At 35.7% G+C, this 19,887-nt stretch overlaps 1 protein-coding gene across 3 annotated transcripts in view; it reads left to right on the top strand.

Moving 5' to 3' along the window:
- Positions 1–19,887, top strand: part of M1ap (meiosis 1 associated protein) — a 79,749-nt gene that overhangs the window by 31,561 nt on the left and 28,301 nt on the right. For all 3 annotated transcript variants that reach the window (XM_033765027.1, XM_010631593.2, XM_010631594.2), the window contains exon 4: positions 3,558–3,726. In XM_033765027.1, the coding sequence (XP_033620918.1) occupies positions 3,558–3,726 (169 nt within the window). The remainder of the gene's footprint in view (positions 1–3,557; positions 3,727–19,887) is intronic.

Genomic DNA, 19,887 nt, shown 5'->3' with positions numbered 1-19,887 from the left:
AAAAAAAAAAACAGTGAATTTCTCCAACAAAAACTGAGGGAATTTACCATAGACCTCATTCGAAGAAATGTTAAAAGAAGTTCTTTAGAGGGAAGGGAAAGGTAGGAAGGCAGTATAAAGGGATTGAAAATGATCGAGAAATTATATAACATATATGATGGATTATATATAAAATATATATTTTATATAATATCCCCAAACATATGCAATTATTATGTATCACAAGCATACACTGATTTTAAAAAAGAAAAGTAAAAATGAATCATTAAGAAAAGTTCTTTAGAGAGAAGGAGAATAATATCAATCAGAAACTCGATCTAGCCTCATGCGGTAGTGCACAGCTACAATTCTGGTTATTCAGTAGGCTGAGGCAAGAAGATCACAAGTTTGAGGCCAGCACGACTTAGCAAGTCCCTGTCTCAAAATAAAATAAAGGAGTTAGGAGTATAACTCAGTGGTAGAGTGCTAACCTAGCATGAGTCAGACCCTGGGTTTAATCCCCAATATAGAAAGAAAGACAGGAGAGAGGAATTAAAATTGTTTTGTTGCAATAAAGTACCTGTGAAGTGGTACAGTGTTATCCATGTGTTATGTACATGTAACAGCTCTACACAAAGAATGTAAACACTATGTACTGCAAACATGTAGTAATAAAAAGTAAAATTTAAAAAGTAAAGTAAGCTTGGATTAGTTATAAATGTATATTGCAAACTCTGGGACAGTGGTGGTGAACATATGGCACATGTGTTGTTTTTCTTTTAATACAAAAGGTGTTAATGTATGAGTTGTTTTTCCTAAACTAAAACATCAGTGTCCAGGTTTATTGCAGTGTTGGCACTTTATGATAAATAAGTGGGTTTGGAGTTGCAGTTTGAGCACTTGGTCTCTAAAAGTTTTGCCATCACTACTCTAGGACTTTAAAACATAAAGAAAAGATCTCTAATTGATATGTTAAGAAGAAAGGAAAGAAAATAGAATCATATAAGGTGCTTGGTTAAAAATACATGAAGCATAAAAAGAGTGAAAGTGCACCACAAAAAATTTAAAATAAAATTTAAAAAGATTATCAGAGTGTATTAAAAAGGAAGACCCATCAGATGTTGTGTATATGTTTTAAATATAAAGATGCAGGGGGAGGAAGGAGAGGAAAAGGAGACAGAAAAAGGGGGTAAATAAAGAATTAAAGAAGGAAACAGAGACTTTGCAAATGAGAAAGGGACCAAGAGTTGGAAGGAGCAGGCAGGAATGGGACGGGTAGGGGACAAAAAAAAATTTAAGATATGTTATACACATGTACCAGCACCCCACAATAAATGTAATGATTATGTACTACAAATATGTATTAATAAAAATTTTAAACATAAAGATGCATATAGTTTAAAAATAAATAGATGGAGAAAAATATACCATGCAAACACTAGTCAAAAGAAAGCAGGAGTCACTATATTAATTTCAAACAAAGCAGACTTCAAGGCAAAGAAAGTTATCAGGGATAAAGAAAGGCATTACATAATGGTAAAGAAGTCAGTCTTCAAGATGATAAAACAGTCCTTAACATATATGCTCCTAACAACAGTGTCATGTTAATGAGTGTCTTAAAGTAGTCATATTTCTATCACAGTGACAAAATGACTGAGAATAACAACTTAAGAAGGAAGAGATTTATTTTAGCTCACAGTTTCATAGATTTCAATCCATGGTCATTCAACTTTGTTGTTTTTGGACCTGTGGTGAGGCAGTACATTATGATGGAAGGACATTGCAGGACAAAGCTACTCACTTCATGATGGCCAGGAAGCAAGGACAGAAAGAAACAGGACAACATACCGTGCAAGAGTGTACCCCCAGTGACCTACTTCCTCCAGCTAGGCTCAACCTCCTTAAGTTTCTACAGCCTTCTAATAGCATCACAGGCTAAAACCAGGCCTTCCATGCATGGCTTTTGGGGGACATTTCAGATCCAAGCCATAAAAACGAGGTAAAAGCATATTGTTACAGAAGGAATTGGTAAATGACATGCAGAGATGCAAGAAGTGGGTTAAAAATTTTTTTTAATGTTTGCTTTGCTAGCAAGGGATCAGTCTGCAGCAAGAGCTATGCCAAATGACCGACACTGGACTGGGTGACAATCTGCCTTTTATAAGAGTTCTACAATCATGACTTCATTTTAGTTCCCACCGTTCCCATCACAAATCATGGTCACAAGACAGTACAATGTTAACCCAAATGTAGCAGTTTCTTTCAGGATGTTTATCTTTAGCTTTTTAACCCGCAAGAGTGGGGGGTCAGAGTTAGGAAAGCAGGATTGGTGACGTTCCTTTCATCTTATTACCTTTATAACCATATAGTTTACAGAAAGTTTTATAGCTCAGGGACTGTTATTTTAGCTTGAACATTTGGTCTCATCCTGGGATACAGTTTAGCACCTCCTGCATCTGTTAATTTTAAACTGGGGCTAGGCACCTTTAAGCTTCAGTGGTGAAACCTCAGGTGTTTTTGTTAAACAAGCAAAGCAAAGCAGATTACAGAAGCAAAAGGCAGCAGCTATTCTATATTTTTAAAATTTTGTAGGTTTCAGACTATTTATAGAAGTTCTGTCTATCAGTACAGAATTGCAAATTAATAAATGGGTTCACTATATTTCTGGGAAACTTCAACTTCTCCCTATAAAAAATGGACAGATCCAGCAGGATCAGTAAGGACATAGTTGGACTCAATAAATAACATCAATAATGAACTAGATATAATCATCATCTATAGAATATACCATCCAACAATAGAAGAGTACACATTCTTTTAAAGCTTACATGGAGCATTCATGAAGGAAGACCACATTCTGGACCATAAAGTTCTTCTTAGAATAGGAGTCATACAGTGTTTGCTATCAGACCACAACTGAATTAAAGTAGAAATTAGTTAACTAGAGATAACTAGAAAAGTATCAAAAAATACATGGAGATTAAATAACATACTTCCAAGGCACACATGGGTCAAAGAAGAAATCTCAAGAGAAATTTTAAATATTATTTTTAATTTAAAAAATAAATTAAAGGACCAGGGATTTGACTCTATGGTTCTGCCACCTGCCTTTCAAGCGCAAAGGCCCAAGTTCAATCCCCAGTACCAGAAAAGAAAAAAAGAAATTAAAGTGAAAATATGGCTAGCAAAATATGTAGGATACAGTAAAAGCAGTGTTTTGAAGGAACATATCTCAGTGGTCCTTTTCTGGTTTTTTTGTTTGTGCTTTTGTTTTTGTACCAGGGATCAAACTCAGGACCTTGTGCATGTGAGGTAGGTGGCAGAACCACTGTGCTAAATCCCAAGCCTGTAGTAGTCCTTTTATGGAGTCAGCTCATTTGGACTTGACCAGTCTGCCAAATGAAATTTGATTTTTATAGTATTTCTTGGCATTTTGACAAAGATCAACTGAAATTTTATTTATAAGTCACAGTTAAAATCTTCTTTCCACTAAATGCAATAGCCATTATTACTGACTTCTGCTGTAATGTTCCTCATTGGACATCAGGGAGAACATTGATTCCTGTATTTATTTTCAGATTACTGTCCTGACTTCCCAGCCTGGAAAAGAAGTGGTCAAACAGCTGGAGGAAGGGTTGAAAGATAAAGACTTACTTAGAGTCAGGAGGCTTCAAGTTGTTGAAATCATAAAGGGAATCCTAGAAGTTAGGAACTCACCATCTCCTGTTGATGAGTCTGGCAATGATGGTGAGATTTTTTTTTCTTTTTTTGAGATGAGATCTTGCTATGTTGCCCAAGCTAGCTTTGAACTCGCAATCCTTCTGCCTCAAGAATTTAAGTGAAAAGAATAGTAATAATTTTATTAAGTAGTCTTTTACAAGTCAAGATGATTATTTTCCCTGTTCTTTTTGTGTTGTTATAAATTAAGCCAGCAGATATCACTGCATTTCAGACAAATGTTTTTAGGTATTAGATTGAATTATATAATAATTACTTTATTTCAGAAATGATGTATTCTAGCAGTAAACACTGAAATTTTATAGGTATTAAAAGTAAAAATTCCTTCCTCCTCCTCCTCCTCCTCTTGCTCCACCCTACCCCATGGTGAAGTAGAGTGATTGGTTACTAAGGGTGTGATTCTTGTCAAACTCTGACACACATGGATGCTTCTAGCATCTCAAAGCACTAACATTGTTCTGGCAAAAGAAGGAGGGTAACTAGCCTTGGCCGTGTGGTTTGTGTGTTCTCATCTACTACATACACTGCTTCTCTCAAGCCTGTCTCCTCATTGACTTTCCTTCTTTCAATCTCTCCACTGATCTTTTCTTCTGAACTCCCTCTCCCTTTTTTCTGAATTCTGTCACCTATCCTCTTCCAGAGGAATCCTGACTATGTCTTAAATCCTAATTCAGGTTCATGACTACTGTATTGATTTTCCTCTCCTTAGAACCGCATCTCTTGTGGTCTGTACCATACATTTCAGCACTTAATTGTGCTAGGACATTTACCATTGCTTTATTATATAATAATTTTGTCTGTTCTCCTTAATTATGAAATATTTCATATCTTCTCAGTCTACATTAAACTCTAAATACATCGGACTCAGGAACTTGTTTTAATTATTTCTGTGGTTCAGTGTAACAAATAGCCTAGATTATCAGAAAAGATTTGTTGTATGAACTGATGCCCTTCATACCTGTGGAGCCCCTTCTGGTTGGCATAGCATACTTTACATTCTACACTCTTCAGAGTAGGCCATAACCCAGCCTAAGGCAATCATAGTTCCCCACAGTACCATTGGAGTCCTCCCCATTGGTTTCTCGAACTAATCTGCTAAAGAGAAGCTCTTCTTTCTCTTAGTCAAGTTCAGATGAGACATAGATTATGTCCCTTTCTCCCTTCAGTGACTATATGTGGAAAAAACTTGTCTCTAATAGCACAGAGCCCAGAGTACTTGAAGGCTTCTTGATGCCTTCTTTTAGAATAGTCAGTGGCTTGTGCATTATAGTAGAGCTTTTAAATGTAGGAAAGCTCCTTTTACCTTATTCGTTGCCCATGATAGCTCCTTTTCTACTTTAATTATATATGCTATGATACCAGTGTTTAAAGAGACAGTTCAAAAGAAAGAAAAGCAAAATTTCACCTGCCAGAGATAAGCTCCATGAATAGTGTGGACACAATCTACTGAATTGTTCTTTCTATGCATACATATATATGGGAAGATATGTAACATTATCATTGTTTTAATATTATTTTTTAAATAGGAATATAACATATCTACTTTTGCATCTTTAACTTAGATATATATAGAGAGAGATAGATTTAGATATCTAAGTAAGATTTTTTTGTGCCGGAGATTGAACTCAGGACCTTGTACATGTGAGGCAGGCAGCGGCATCACTGAGCTAAATCCCCAGCCCCTACTTAGATATTTATTGATAATTATTATTAAATAATAATTTAATAATTTTTTCATATTGGAACATAGATTTCTTACCATTCCTTTTAATAACTAGCTGTAAGTTACTCCAGTGTATGAATTCATTACCATTTATTTAAACATCCAATTGGACTTTTATAACAATATAGAACTGTGTGTCCTTGAACAAGTTACTCTCTTTGTTCCACAATATTCTCATTTATAAAAGATGACTGATTATAGATATTTCATGGGGATTAAATATACCTTACATGTAAAGCACTTAGAACGGTACCTGGTACAGACAAATAAGTAACATTTGTTGTATTAATAGTAGTATCTTTTTTGTAATTTTTACTGAGAAATTTTAAGCTTAATAGTTTGTATTTTATCAAAAAGACTACAGAATAACTTTTAATTTAAAAATCACTCATTATCCTACTACTCCATTACACTACTTTTATTTTTCCACATTGCCTTTTCATTGACCACAATTATGTTTGTTACGTAGTTGTAATTCATGTGTATAATTTTTTATTTTTGTGTAACATAATAACTATACATTTTCCATAGTTGTTCTGGCTTTTCTTTTCTACTCTTTTTGTTTTGTTTTGTTTGAGATAGGGTTTTGCTATGTTGAATCTGGACTTGAACTCCTATGAAGCCTAGGCCTCAAATTCATGGCAGTCTTCTTGCCTCAGCCTCCCCAGTGCTTACAGGCAGTGATTAATGCCAGTGATTACAGGCATGCACCACCACATTCAACTCTTCTTTCACTCTTAAAAGAGAGCTAAGAAGTGTTGGCCCAGGAAGTAGAACTATAAAGAGGTTTACCTCTTACAAGAGAAGTGGCATTCCTTCTTTATCCTTATATGCCCTCTTTATATATAAGCCAAATTCCTAATGCTAGATCTTGATCATAATAAATTTAGGATCTAGGAGATCCTGCCAATTCTATCAGCCAAAGAACCCCATAGGAGAGCCATAAGTCATGAGAATAATGCTACTAACTTAGTTTGGGTGTGTTTGTTTTTCTTTTTTCTGAGTTGGTTTGTTTGTTTTTGGTACCAGGGATTGAATTCAGGAGCTTGCGCTTGTGAGGCAGGTGGCGGGGGAATCACTAAGCTAAATCCTCAGCCCACTTATTTTGTTTTTAAATAACTTCCAGGCCTCAAGAAAAAGATACATGAACTAAAAGCCACTCAACATATTTTAATATTTGTTTCTAGATCATAATAATAGCACCATTTCATTGGATGCTTACTTTCTAAGTTGTTTCCACATATTATCTTCCTTAATCTTTGTTTAACTAGGTGAAAAACTAAGACATAGTTTCATGTCCAAATTAACTTTCCCAAGGTTTCTCAGTTAATAGAACAAGGCTTCAAATTCAAGTAGTCTGGCTTCAAAGCTTACATGTTTAATCTTTATTATTTTCGTTGAAAAGACCAGTAGAGATTTTAAGCAATTCAAAAATTCATTCTTGGACTGGAGATTTAGCCCAGTGGTGCCACGCCACCTACCTTGCAAGCACAAGGTCTCAAGTTCAATCCCCAGTACCAAAACAAAACAAAACAAACAAACAAACAAAACAAGCAAACAAAAAAATGCCCAATAGGGCTGGGGATTTAGCTCAGTGGTTCCGCCGCTTGCCTCGCAAGCACAAGGACCCATGTTCAATCCCTGGTACCTAAAAGAAAAACAAAATAAAATAGAGAATTCTCTAGTGAAATGAATGAAAAAATTTTTAAAAAGCACAAATTATGTTAGGAATGGGAAAAGAGACCATACCTGCAGATAGAACTATGAATTCAAACAGATTAAAATGGATGCATCCTTTAAAAAATATACCTTATTAAGGAAGGGGATAAGGAGAGGTAGATAAAAGGGAGAAAATAGGGTGATTAAAATTATCAAAATATATGCATGGCTGAAAATTGTTGGAATTCATAATTCTGAAAATACTGGACATAAATGGGAATGTAACTTTATCTTTTATCAATAAATAGTCAAGATTTTAAATATATACAGCTGGGCACTGTGGTGCATGCTTGTAATCCTAGCACTCAAGAAACTAAAGCAGGGCCAGAGATGCAGCTCAGTGGTGTCATGCCTGCCTGGCAAGTGCAAGGTCTTGAGTTCAATCCATGGTACCAGGGAAAAAAAAAGGAAGAAAGAAAGGAACAAAGGAAGGAAGAAAGAGAAGGAATGGAAAGGAAAGGAAAGGAGGAAGGAAGGTAGGAAAAAGAAAGAGAGGGAGAGAGAGAGAGAGAGAAAGAGAGAGAGAGAGAGAGAAAGAGAGAGAGAGAGAGAGAGAAACTGAGGCAGGAGGAACATTGCGAGTTGAAGGCCTGCCTGGGCTATATAACGTGTTCAAGGCCATCCTGGGCTACATGACGAGTTCAAGGCCAGCCTGAATACCCCCCCGCAAAAAAGCAAACAAACAAAAAAAAAACAAGCTAGGACAATGTTAGAATACAAAATTGTAGACCAGGGCCTGGGATTTAGCTCAGTGGCACTATGCCTGCCTCAAAACCAAAAGGTCCTAAATTTGATTCCTGGTACTGCCAAAAAAAAAAAATTGCAGACCAGTCTCAGTTATGAAAATAGAACAATCTTAAATAGTCCAGTCATACGTGTAACATATGGTACTGACAAAGGTGAGTTAGCTGAAGAATATAGTGAATTTTAATTAGTAAATATATAATTTACCACATCAACAGATCAAAGTAAAAGCCAGGTAGCATTAATATACAAAAATACATACAATAAAATCAACATCTATTCATTATTTAAGAGAAAAATCTTAGCAAACCAGGAATAGAAAATAACTTCCTTAAATTATCAAAATGTATCTATCAAAACCCTACAATAAGTATAATTTTTATTGGTGAAATATTAGAAAGATTAAAAATCAAGAATAAGACATGGACACTCCATCACAATTCAACTTAATGTGGTTGTTCTAGTCTCATAAGACAAAAAAAAGGAGTAAAAGATGTGATGATTGGAAAGAAGGAAACAAAACAGTCATTATTTATAAATTATTTGGTTGGTTACTTAGAAACCAAGAGATTCTATTGCTTCTCAGCCTTTTGGCTAAGATCAAGTGTAAAAGATTCTATGGACAATTATAATAATTAGGGTTTAGCAAGGTAGCTGGATATAAGATCAATAGCACTTCTATAATTGGAAATAAATTGTTATAAAGTTAAATGTTAATAAATACCTTCAATAATAATAAAAATGTAAGGCATTTATAAGTAAATCATTTTCATAGTTGTTTTGCTTTGTTTGTTTTTTGTTTTTTTGTTGGTGGTGGTAGTTCTTTGGTTGGTTTAATTTGTTTTATTTAATGGTGCTGGGAATTCAAACCTAGGGCCTTGTACATGCCAGGACAGCGATGTTCCCAGACCCTTTGAAATTTATCTTAACAAAAAGACATACAGATTGTTTGTTGGAAATGTTTAAAACTTCATTAGTGCCCCTTAAAAAAGATTTAAGTGGAGAATGTTAATGGATAGAACATTCAATATCATTAGGATTCAGTTCTCAGGCCAGGGATTTAGCTCAGTGGTTCTGCCGCCTGCCTCGCAAGCGTAAGGACCCAAGTTCAATCCCTGTTACCAAAGAGAGAGAGAGAGAGAGAGAGAGAGAGAAGATTCAGTTCTCCTTTAATTGATCTATCAATGTAATTCCAATCAAAACCCTATAGAATATTTTAATCAACTTGAAAAGCTACATATATGCTATAAATGTATAAGTTAAGATCAATATATACCTTGAATTTTACATATATTTAATCTTGAAAACACACATGAAGTTAAGATATATATATTTAAGATAAAGATTTCCTTGTCAGATATTAATATGGTTTAAAAGCTAGTTGGATTAAAATAGTATCATACTGACACAGAAATTGTCCAGTCTAGAATAGAGAGCCCAGAAACAGAAAGCTACATGAAAACTTAATATGTGGCTTAGCTAACATGGGAAAAAAGATTAACTAGTTGTTAAATCATACTAATTAATCTAGTAGTTAAACAGTCAATATTCCATATGGAAAAAAAAAAGAAATCGAATACCTATTTCACACCACTTATAATGATATATTTTTGACAGATTAAAAAATCTCTTTATGAAAGGTAAAACTCCAAACTTTTAGAAGAAAAGATGTAAGAAAAACTTTATGACCAAGAATAGAGGGGAAGAAGAAGGATTTCCTAAATGAGATGTAAAGTTTCCTAACCATAAAATAAAATATTAATGAGTATTACTATATTAAAATTAAGATTTTGAAAATGAATACAGGAACCACAGCTATATATAACAATATGAATCAATTATCTCAATAATAAAAAAAGAAAAACAAAGGTATATATACAAACTTCTTTTAAAAGCTCAAGCAAAACTAAGTAAAGTGTTATTTAAGGTAATAAAACTACTTTTAAAAGAAAAGTAATGATAAAAAAACAAATAGAGAAGGTGGGATGGATAGGGGAAGGGTAATAAGGGAAAAGAAAAAAATGTGAGATAATGAAAAGATGAAAATAAAGTGTTTGTAGATGGGGAGGGGAGGAGGGGGTGAAGGGAGAACAGGGACAAGGGGAAAAAATGAGAACCAAGGCCTGTCATTTAGAGGTACAAGATCCCAACAATGAATGTAACTGTACTGTATCCCTAAAATGTACCAATAAACTCAATTAAAGCTGAAAAAAAAGAAATTATCAATTTAAAAAAATGCAGTGTGGCAAGGTTTCCTCTGGAAGAGATCAGGAACATCATATAGATATCTTAGTGGTACTGATGATAATTCTGCATTTTAAGTTGCACAAAAGAATTCACGTGTCCAATTTGTTTCTATGCTTCATAACATATATATATATATATATTGCATGTTTTCATTTGCATATAATAAAAATTTTATAATAACTATCTAAAGAATGGCTAAGTAATAAATATGCTGAAACTGAAAAGGCCACTGTTATCAATATACTTTGGCATCCAGAGGACATCTGTCCAGGAAGAAAGCAGTCTGCACTCGTTGGGGATATAACCAGTTACAAATCAACCTAACGATGCTGTCAACAAGCCTGCATTTCTCAGCCATGTACATAAGGATATCAGGTTTCCTTTCTAAGTGCTCACAATCCATCTGTTTAATATTTCCTCCTGGCATTTGCTAGGGATTGATGTCAAACTCCTTTGGAAAGATATTTTATCCATATGTGTTCTCAGGAAACAGCAAATGTTAACAACCAAAACAAAGAAGATAAAAGATTTATTGCTTCGTAAAGAATTCCAGAGAGAACAGGGGAACAGGGGAGTCCCTTCTATACTTGAGTGCAGTTGTCAAATTCCATATATTGATTTTTCCCTTTTCAGTATATTAGAAAATAGGCCAGAAAACACAGCTGTTCATTGAGTTTGTCTTTGATAAGTGCATTAATCACTTCCCTGTGACATTAAGACTAAATTAGAACCACAATTGTGTTTATTAACTAAAGATTTTTAACATAAAGAGACCTTTGTTTATTTCTTTAATAGAAGCCATGGTCTCAGGCAAACTATCCTTGTTCATAATTGAATAATACTTTACAGCTCAGCAGAAAATCTAAAATTATTGAAAATTGGAATTTTAAAAAATTGTCTTCACATCTTAATTGATAAATAAATTATATAGCATAAGTTATATCTAGCTATTTAAGTTCAATGAGTTTTGATAGTTGTGTGTGTTCACAAATTATCACAATCAAGATACAAAATATTTCTATGATTCCCCCAAAGATTCCTTCTTTTCCTTTATGCTCCATCCTTTTCTCCATCCCCAGCATAAACTACTGATAGGCTTTTCATCTGCAGAATAGCTTGTATTTTATATGAGTAGAATCATGTAATACATATTTCCTTTATGTCTAGCTTTTTTCATTCAGATTTTGAGATCCATCCATGTTTACAACAGTAGTGGGGTTTTTTTTTAACTGTTGAGTAGAATATTACATGAGTGTATCACATTTTGTTTAACTATTCACAGCACATTTTAATTGTTTTCACTTTTTCTATTGTGAATAAAACTTCAAATCTTTGTATGGACATACATTTTTATGTCTTTAGATCTTCCTTTATTGTTTATCTTTTTCCATCCATTTACCTTCAACTCATTTGTGTCTTTATATTTAAAGTGTATCTGTTATAGACAGCATATAATTGGGTCTTGCTTTTATCCATTCTGACAGTCTCTGGGTCTTAGTCATAATGTATAATCCATTAACATTGACTTTAAGTATTGATGAGGTTGGATCTATGACAATCCATTTTACTTTTATTTTCTGTAGGTTTGGTGTTGTTTGTCTTTTTTTTCATGCTTTCTTTGGAGTTATTTTAATTTTTAATTTAGAATTCTATTTCCATTTTTTCCATTCAATTAGCTATTCATATTTACATTATTTTTAGCAGCTTTTCTGGGCATTACACTACATATCCTTAACTTTTCACCATATGACATAAAATGTTAGTACCATTTACATAAAATATAGAAATCTTGCCGGGATTAAGTTTTTTTAACTTTCTTAGAAACTGTTTTAGAATTAACATAGTATCGTTTCACATAAAATGTAGAAACCTTGCAAGTATATGGGTCTATTTATACCCCATATTATGTGTATATTATGCACATGCACTGTCTTTTATGCTATAGTTACCACATACATTGTATATGCATTATAAAATCCAAAAGATTTGTTATATATTTTCCTTAAACAAACATTTTAAAGAAAGTAAAAGAAACGTTGTATCTTATTTTATCCACATATTTGCCATTCCTTGTTCATTCGTGAAGACCCAAATTTCTCTTGGATATCATTTCTTTCATTTTTGAAGACCTTAGTGTTTTTTTTGTTTTTTGTGTTTTGTTTTTCTGGTACCAGGGATCAAACTCAGGACCTTGCGCTTGCGAGACGGGAGCGATGCCACTGAGCTAAATCCCTAGCCCAGCCTTGGTGTTTTTTGGTAGCATGTTTCTGGACAATTCTCTTAGCTGTTATTTGTCTGAAAATGTCTCTTTCGTCATGATTCTTGTATATAGAATTATGGATTTACAGGTGTTTTTATTTTTTCTTTCAGTACTATAAAGATATTCCACTGTTTTCTCATCTTCTATGGTTTCTAATTAGAAGTTGCAGTCTTTAAATCATTTTTCACTACCTATAAAGGATCATTTTTCTGGTTGCGATCAAGAGGTTTATGCCTGTTTTTCAGCAGCTTGACAATGCTATGACTATGTGTGAATTTCTTCTAATTTATCTTGTTTGGGATTCTTGAATATGTTAACTTGCATATTTAATTCAAGTTGAGAGATAGTCTGACATTTTTCTGGCTCATTCTTTCTCTTCTTTATTTCTGGAATTCCAATTACCCATCTGTAAAACCTTTTAAATTTCTTCTGTTTTGATTATTTGTCCAAACTTTACTTCTTCTCTTCTAATTTACACCAGGGATTGAACTTGGGACCTTGAACTCTCAAGGCAGGCACCAGAACTATTAAGCTAAATCTCCAGCCCTTATATTTTCTATTTCTCTATTGATGTTTCCTATATTCTACTTCATTTTGAACATATTTTCTATTCCTTATTAACATAATTCTAATCATGCCAGCTTAAAGTCCTATTCTGGTAAATGTGACATCTTTTACCAGGGATTGAACTTGGGACCTTGAACTCTCAAGGCAGGCACCAGAACTATTAAGCTAAATCTCCAGCCCTTATATTTTCTATTTCTCTATTGATGTTTCCTATATTCTACTTCATTTTGAACATATTTTCTATTCCTTATTAACATAATTCTAATCATGCCAGCTTAAAGTCCTATTCTGGTAAATGTGACATCTTTTTTCATATTGGGGCTTGCATCCATTGGTTTGTGTTTTCCTTTGAGATTGGGTCATAGTTTTTCTTTCTCTCTATGCCAAAAGCATTTGGATTATATTTTGTGACTGTGATGCTGTAGCCACTCTGGATTCTGTTATATTCCTCTGAAAAGCTTACTTTTTGCACAGTTAATGTTGTTGGATTCAAACTGCAACTTGTTCCTGCAGAGAAAAATGACTCAGATCTTGCCTCATTCTTTTCACCTAAATTACTAACCACCTGTTAGATTGGCGAAAGTTAAAAAGTACCATAACATATTTTGCTGCTTAAACTATACTTTGATATGTTTCTGGTAGAATGCATAATGGGACAGCCCTTCTAGAGAGGAATTTGACAATATCTAACAAAATTATATATGTTTGCTTTTAAGTCACCATTCCTCTTTTAGGAATCCCGTACCCTGAAGATATTTATTCATCCAGGGATATGAAAATATGTATACATACGCATCAGCACAGTGCTATTTCACTCTATCTAAATTTTTTTAGGGTATGCTTTAGGACTTTACTTTTTTGGTTCCATTGTCTTTTTTTAGATTTTTTCTTAGTCTACATATATTCCTAGTAAGTCTTTGATGTTATGTTTCTTCTATTTTCATGTTAGGGGAATTTATTCTCTTGGCTCCCTTGGGTATTAAGAAGAAAGACTCCTTGATGCAGTTCTCTGGGCCATTCCAACAGATTTATTGCCTTTCTACCCCCACTTCCTTCTTCATTTAGTCTTCTAGATAACCCATTCCCCCACTCTGCTCTTCTACCACAATCCCTATGAAAATGATTGTTCTCAGTCAGCTTTTCAATTTTGCATTGCAATTTACATTAAATACTTTTGTTTGTAGAATACATAATCTTTGCAGAAAAAAATAATCTTTAAATGTCTTCTAAGTCTAGTGTTTTCCAGGTCAAATAATATTTTGGCATATCTTAGTCACTAGTGATGTTCTTCTGCATATTGACTTTTTTTTTCAATAAAATAAAAATAGAACTTTTTTTGGTTTTTTTAGACAGGATCTCACTGTGTAGTACTTGAGCTCAGTGTGTAGACCAGACTGACCTCGAATTTATGGAACTCCTCCCTGCTACAGCCTCCCAACTCTGGGATTACATGGTGTGCCACCATGCCGAGGGGCCCCCCCAAAATATAACTATTTAGAACTTTAGATAAAATATATTTCCTTACAGCTTGGATCCCCTACTTTATTGAAAAAAGAAGAAAAAAGAAATGGCATGGATTTCAATGTCTAAAATGTTCACATCTGTGTAGACAGCTGGATGGCAGCTTTATAATCTTTCATCCCTTATAGCCGTATGGTGCTTTGAAGTACTCTTAAGTGCTTCCGGGTGTCAAGTATCATCATTCTATACTCAAATAAACTCTTAGCCTAGGTATTGCTATCATTCCCACTTTACAGATGGAGAAACTGAGCTTACAGTAAAGAAGTGCTCACACTTCTGAGTCTGAGGTCACAGAGAAAGTAAGCAAAAGTCTGGGTACAATAAATTTCTGTTCAGTTCATAATTTACTGAGCTCCTGTTATATGGCAGACACCAAGCTAGTGCTGAGTTCCAGAAGTGGGTAAGGTCTAAGTCTGGTGCCCTCAGACTCTTTCTTTATCTGTGTCTCTCTTTCCTTCCCTCCCCAAGCCAGAGCCTTCTTTTCTCCACCTGTAGGATCTCCTCTGTGGGCTGGCCAGGGAAGGGCAAGTCATCAACTCAGAACTAGGACTGCCAAGGAGCAGTAGTTCAGGGTGTAGTATTTCTGGGGCCCCAGAGCTGTGGGGATGCAATGCAGTGTCTCCCATAGAGCAGTTCCTGCTTGTTCCCCTTTACAACACACAAACCCAAGAAAAAGATTCAAAAAAGCCTACTCTCCCAGAAAAAAACAAAACAAAACTTTTTTCTTTCCCTATTCATTGCTTACAAAGTGCTAAATATTACATATAAAATTAGGTTTTAAACTGTTTCAGAGCTAGAAGGGTCTACTATGGTCTAGTATTTTCCCAAAACTCATATGTTGAAACCTAATCACCAGTGTGACAGGATTAGGAGGGGATTACGTCATGATCGGAAGTGAAGCCCTAGTGAAAAAGGTTTATTCCCTTATAAAAGAACCCTGTCTCAAAATAAAAAATAAAAAAGGGCTAGGGATGCAGTTCAGTATGAAGTCCCTGGTTCAATTCCCAGTACCATGGTGGCAGGTGGGAGGCCTCCAGCGAGCAAAATACAGAAAACAGAATATGATGGTACACACAGGTAATCCCAGTACTCCAGGAGGCTGAGGCAGGAAGATCACAAGTTCAAGCCCAGCCTGGGCATCTTGGTAATTTAATGAGACTGTATCTCAAAATAAAGTTTTAAAAGTGGTAGGGAGCCAGGCATGGTGGCTCACACCTGTAATCCCAGCACTTAGGAGGCTGAGGCAGGAGGATCTCTGAGTTTGAGACCAGCCTGGGCTACATAATGAGTTCCAGGTCAGTCTCAACTACATAGTGAGACCCTGTCTCAAAAAAACAAAACAAAAAAAAAGTGCTAGGGATGTAGCTCAGTGCAAAGGCACTGGACTCAATCTCCAGTAAGGTCCCCAAAAAAGCCCAGATAAAACTTTTTTGCCACCTTCACCATGGGAGGACACAGAAAAAATGTGGCCTGGAAACCAACAAATTCACCAGATACTGAATTTTCTGACACCTTGATCTTGAACCCCCATAGCTCCAAACTGTGAGAAATAGGTTTCTATTTTTAGAAGCCACCCAGTTTGTAATATTTTTATTACAGCAGTTCAAATGTACAGAGGCAGAGCCCACAATTTCCTAGTTTGTCAGTAATGGTCTGAATTAACCATTATGAACCAGTATTATTTCATGCTTTAGTTAACAGTCGTCTTATTTTAGCTCACCATAGGCTGTACTAGCTTGATGGTAGGCATATAGCTGGGTAACTCCTAAGGGTAGAACTCCATCAGTTTGTAACCGGGCATGGCAAGGAGGCCTGCCCACTACAGGCAGAGGCAGAGGTGACTCTGCCTGAGCTTTGCCCATGGAATTCCCAGGCTTTTTTTCTCCCCCTGCCCTCCACCACCACACCACAAGGTCATGTTGGGAGAGCTGAGCTGAAAGCCATGGGCACCCCACACCAGCTAAACTAATAATTCAAAAACTGTAGAGGAGCAAACTGCTGCAAAGAAAAATAGGAAGGAAAGGAGCACACTGGATTGGCTCTGCTCCAGTTTTGAACACTCTCTGAACCTAACCAAAGCCTTGCAATACGAGAAACCACCCTACTTCAAGGCAAGTGTGGTGATGTGTTGCTACATAAGCAAACTCCTTTGGGTATTTCATCCTTCACCGAAGCACCTTATCAGGTAATCATTTCTTTCTTGTGTTTCAGCCTTCTTGCTGTTCCTCTAGCACACCATGCTCAAACTCATTCCCACCTCAATATCTGAATTTCCTTATCTTCCTATAAGGAGCAATTTCCCCACAGATGTTTATATGAATCATTTCACTTCATTCAAGTCTCTGTTCAACTATCACATTTTTATTTTTTGAGACAGGGTTTCACTAGGTAGTTCAGACTGCCCTGGAACTTACTGTGTAGCCCAGTCTGGTCTCAAACTCACAGCTATCCTCCTGCCTCAGCCTCCCAAGTGCTGGGATTACAGGCGTGCGCCACACCTCCCAGCTCAACTATCACATTTTTTGAAGAGTATTTCCCTACTTGGCCAAACTGAAACTCTCTGTCTATCTGTCTGTCTTTCTCTGTCTTTCTGTCTTTTCTTTTCTGCTTTATTTTCCTTCATAGTTTCTAGTATTATCTGCACTCTTATGCTTTGTTTGCTTGTTTGTTCTCTGACTAGGCTGCAAGCCACAAAAGCAACTATATTGTCTTTTAATGACATGAGTCAATGCCTGACTCATAAAAGGTACCAAATTAAGAGTGGTTTAAATGCAAATAAGTGAAAGAATTAATAAATAAATGGATGAATGAATGAATGACAAAAGTATTCCCCCTGAGAATAATTAAATTCTCAATAGTATGCTGATTGTAAACTGAGCAAGATAGGCTAAGATACTATGACTGTGTAGTCTCTATCATGAACATGGACATTCTTAAGGAGTCATAGAGCTCTTTTGAGATTCTGATAAAAGCAATGGGTTTATCCCCTTCCCCTGCTCAACCAAAATACATCTATCTATACACATGGAGATGAAATTGCATACAATTTCAGACGGTTCCCAAAACCCATAAAGCCCATCCATGATACCCCAAAAAGGTCATATGAGGGTCATTGGTAAGGAAGAGGGCTGGCCTCTAGAGCACACCCTTTATGAGACTAAACAATGCTCAGAACTGGGCAGGAGCTCCATTTTATGGGGCCTGTACTTTGTAGATATATCATGTCAAGAGAGAAATACAGCCACTGTACATGCACATAGGAAAGCCTGTTTTAAACACACTTCAGTTGAGTTGTGAAATCCTGTTTTAGGCTTTCTTCTGAGAGGTTCTGCGTTAGGCATTGTCTGATTTTCAGTCTTTTGGGTTTCTTTTACCCATTATTATGGCCCTTCCAGTGAAGAATGCCACTGCCTATGACCGCATGGGGGCAGACTAAGTCCAAAGATATCAATGTATCCTGCTTCTAACAGCTGCAGTGACCCAGGCCTTCCTCACCAGACAGGATTACTCAAACTCTCAGCCACAATTCACTCCTGTAACCCCATTTCATGATGTTGTAGAGTTGGAGATGGGGACATTTCATCAGGAGCACAGTGCCCTGTTCTCCAGCTAATGTGGAAGCTGCTCTTCAGCATTTGAGAAGAGAGACATCTCCTCCCTAACCCTGAGACATGGCACATTTAGTTGTATTTGTAAAGAATATGGTTATATTTTGGTGTTTTTATGTATAGTAGTGGTGGGGAGAAAACAGAGAGACCAACAAAAATGACCAGGAAATAAAGAAATATATTCCTGCTTTATATAAACTAATCATTTTGTTGATGAAAAAAGAGGAAAAAATGATATTTATTGGACTTAACTGCGTGTCATTCTTAGATAATTTCACATTTTTTTTCATTGAGTTTATTGATACATTTTATGTATACAGTACAGTTACATTCATCATTGGGATCTTGTACCTTTACATGACAGGTCTTGGTTCTCATTTTTTCCCCTTATCCCTGCCCTCCCTTCACGCCCTCCTCCCTTCCCTATTTAGAAATACTTTATTTCCATTTTTTCATTTTCTCATGTTTTTTTCTTTTCCCCTATTACCTTTTCCCTACCCTTCCCACTTCCCCTATACCTTTAGCCCTTTTCTTCCTATTTCACATTTTCAACTACCTCATTAGGATTTTATGTACCATTATAGTTTTTCACACCAGAGAAATATACATGTGTGACTTATTTATTTCACTTAGGAGTATATCCTCAATATGCATCCATTTTCCTGTGAATGACTAATTTCTCATTCTTTATGGCTGAGCAGTATTCCATTTTATAGAAAAACCACATCTTTATCCAGTTTCCAACTGATGGGCAAATGGGCTGTTTCCAAGTTTTAGCTATTACAAAGTGTGCTGCTATAAACATAGGTGTACATATGTCACTGTGATATGATTCTTTTAATTCTTTTGGAAAGATAACCAGCAGAGGGATGGCTGGGTCAAATGGAACCTCTAGTCCCAGCTCTTTGAGGTATCTCCATATTGATTTCCATAGTGGTTGCACCAGTCTGCACTCCCACCAACAATGGAGAAGGGTTCCTTTTTCCCCACAACCCCACCAACATTTGCTATTGGTTGATTTCTTGATAGAAGCCATGCTTTGTGGGGTGAGATAGAATCTCAGTGTTGTTTTCATATGCATCTCTCGAATGACCAGTGATATGAAACATTTTTTCATATATTTACTTGATGCTTTTAATTCTTTGTCTGAGAAATGTCTATTCATTTCAGATGCCCATTTTTGAATCTGGTCTTTATACTTGGTGGGGCTGATATTTTGTGTTCTTTATAAATTCTAAATAATAGTCCTTTGTCTGAGGAGCGGCTAGTAAAAATTTTTTCCCACCATGTGTCCTGATATCTATGAAGTAGATACTATCCCATCCCCACTTTGCCCAGAACCACATAGTTAACAACTTTCAGGGCATAATTCCAACCCTGGTCTTCCCACTAAATCTTACCACCTTTCATAAATTCAGGAAAAGAAAAGAAAATCCTTCAGAAAAAAAAATCAGGCTGGGTATGGTGACACACACCTATAATGTCAGCACTTAGGAGGCTGAGGCAGGAGTATCACTATGAGTTTGAGGCCAGTCTGGACTACATAGTAAGTTCAAGGCTGCCCTGAATTGAGATTCTGTTTCCAAAAAAATGAACAAGTATAATTAATATTGCCCAAGTGAAGCCTTCAAAAATCCAGAAGTACTAATTAAAGTGGATATATTTGAGTATAAATTCTGGATAGTCAGTCCTGAGTTGAATGCTAGAGGAAGAGCAGGCCATGGATTGACAGAGTAATAAAAGCACTAAGGAAGGAAGGAAGTCATGTGACATGGAGGCTA

Source organism: Fukomys damarensis, unplaced genomic scaffold (genome assembly GCF_012274545.1).
Source record: "Fukomys damarensis isolate Sample0158 unplaced genomic scaffold, DMR_v1.0_HiC HiC_scaffold_2, whole genome shotgun sequence".
NCBI lineage: Eukaryota > Metazoa > Chordata > Mammalia > Rodentia > Bathyergidae > Fukomys > Fukomys damarensis.
Note: the sequence above shows the minus strand (reverse complement) of the source record. Positions and strands in the feature narration are given on the sequence as shown.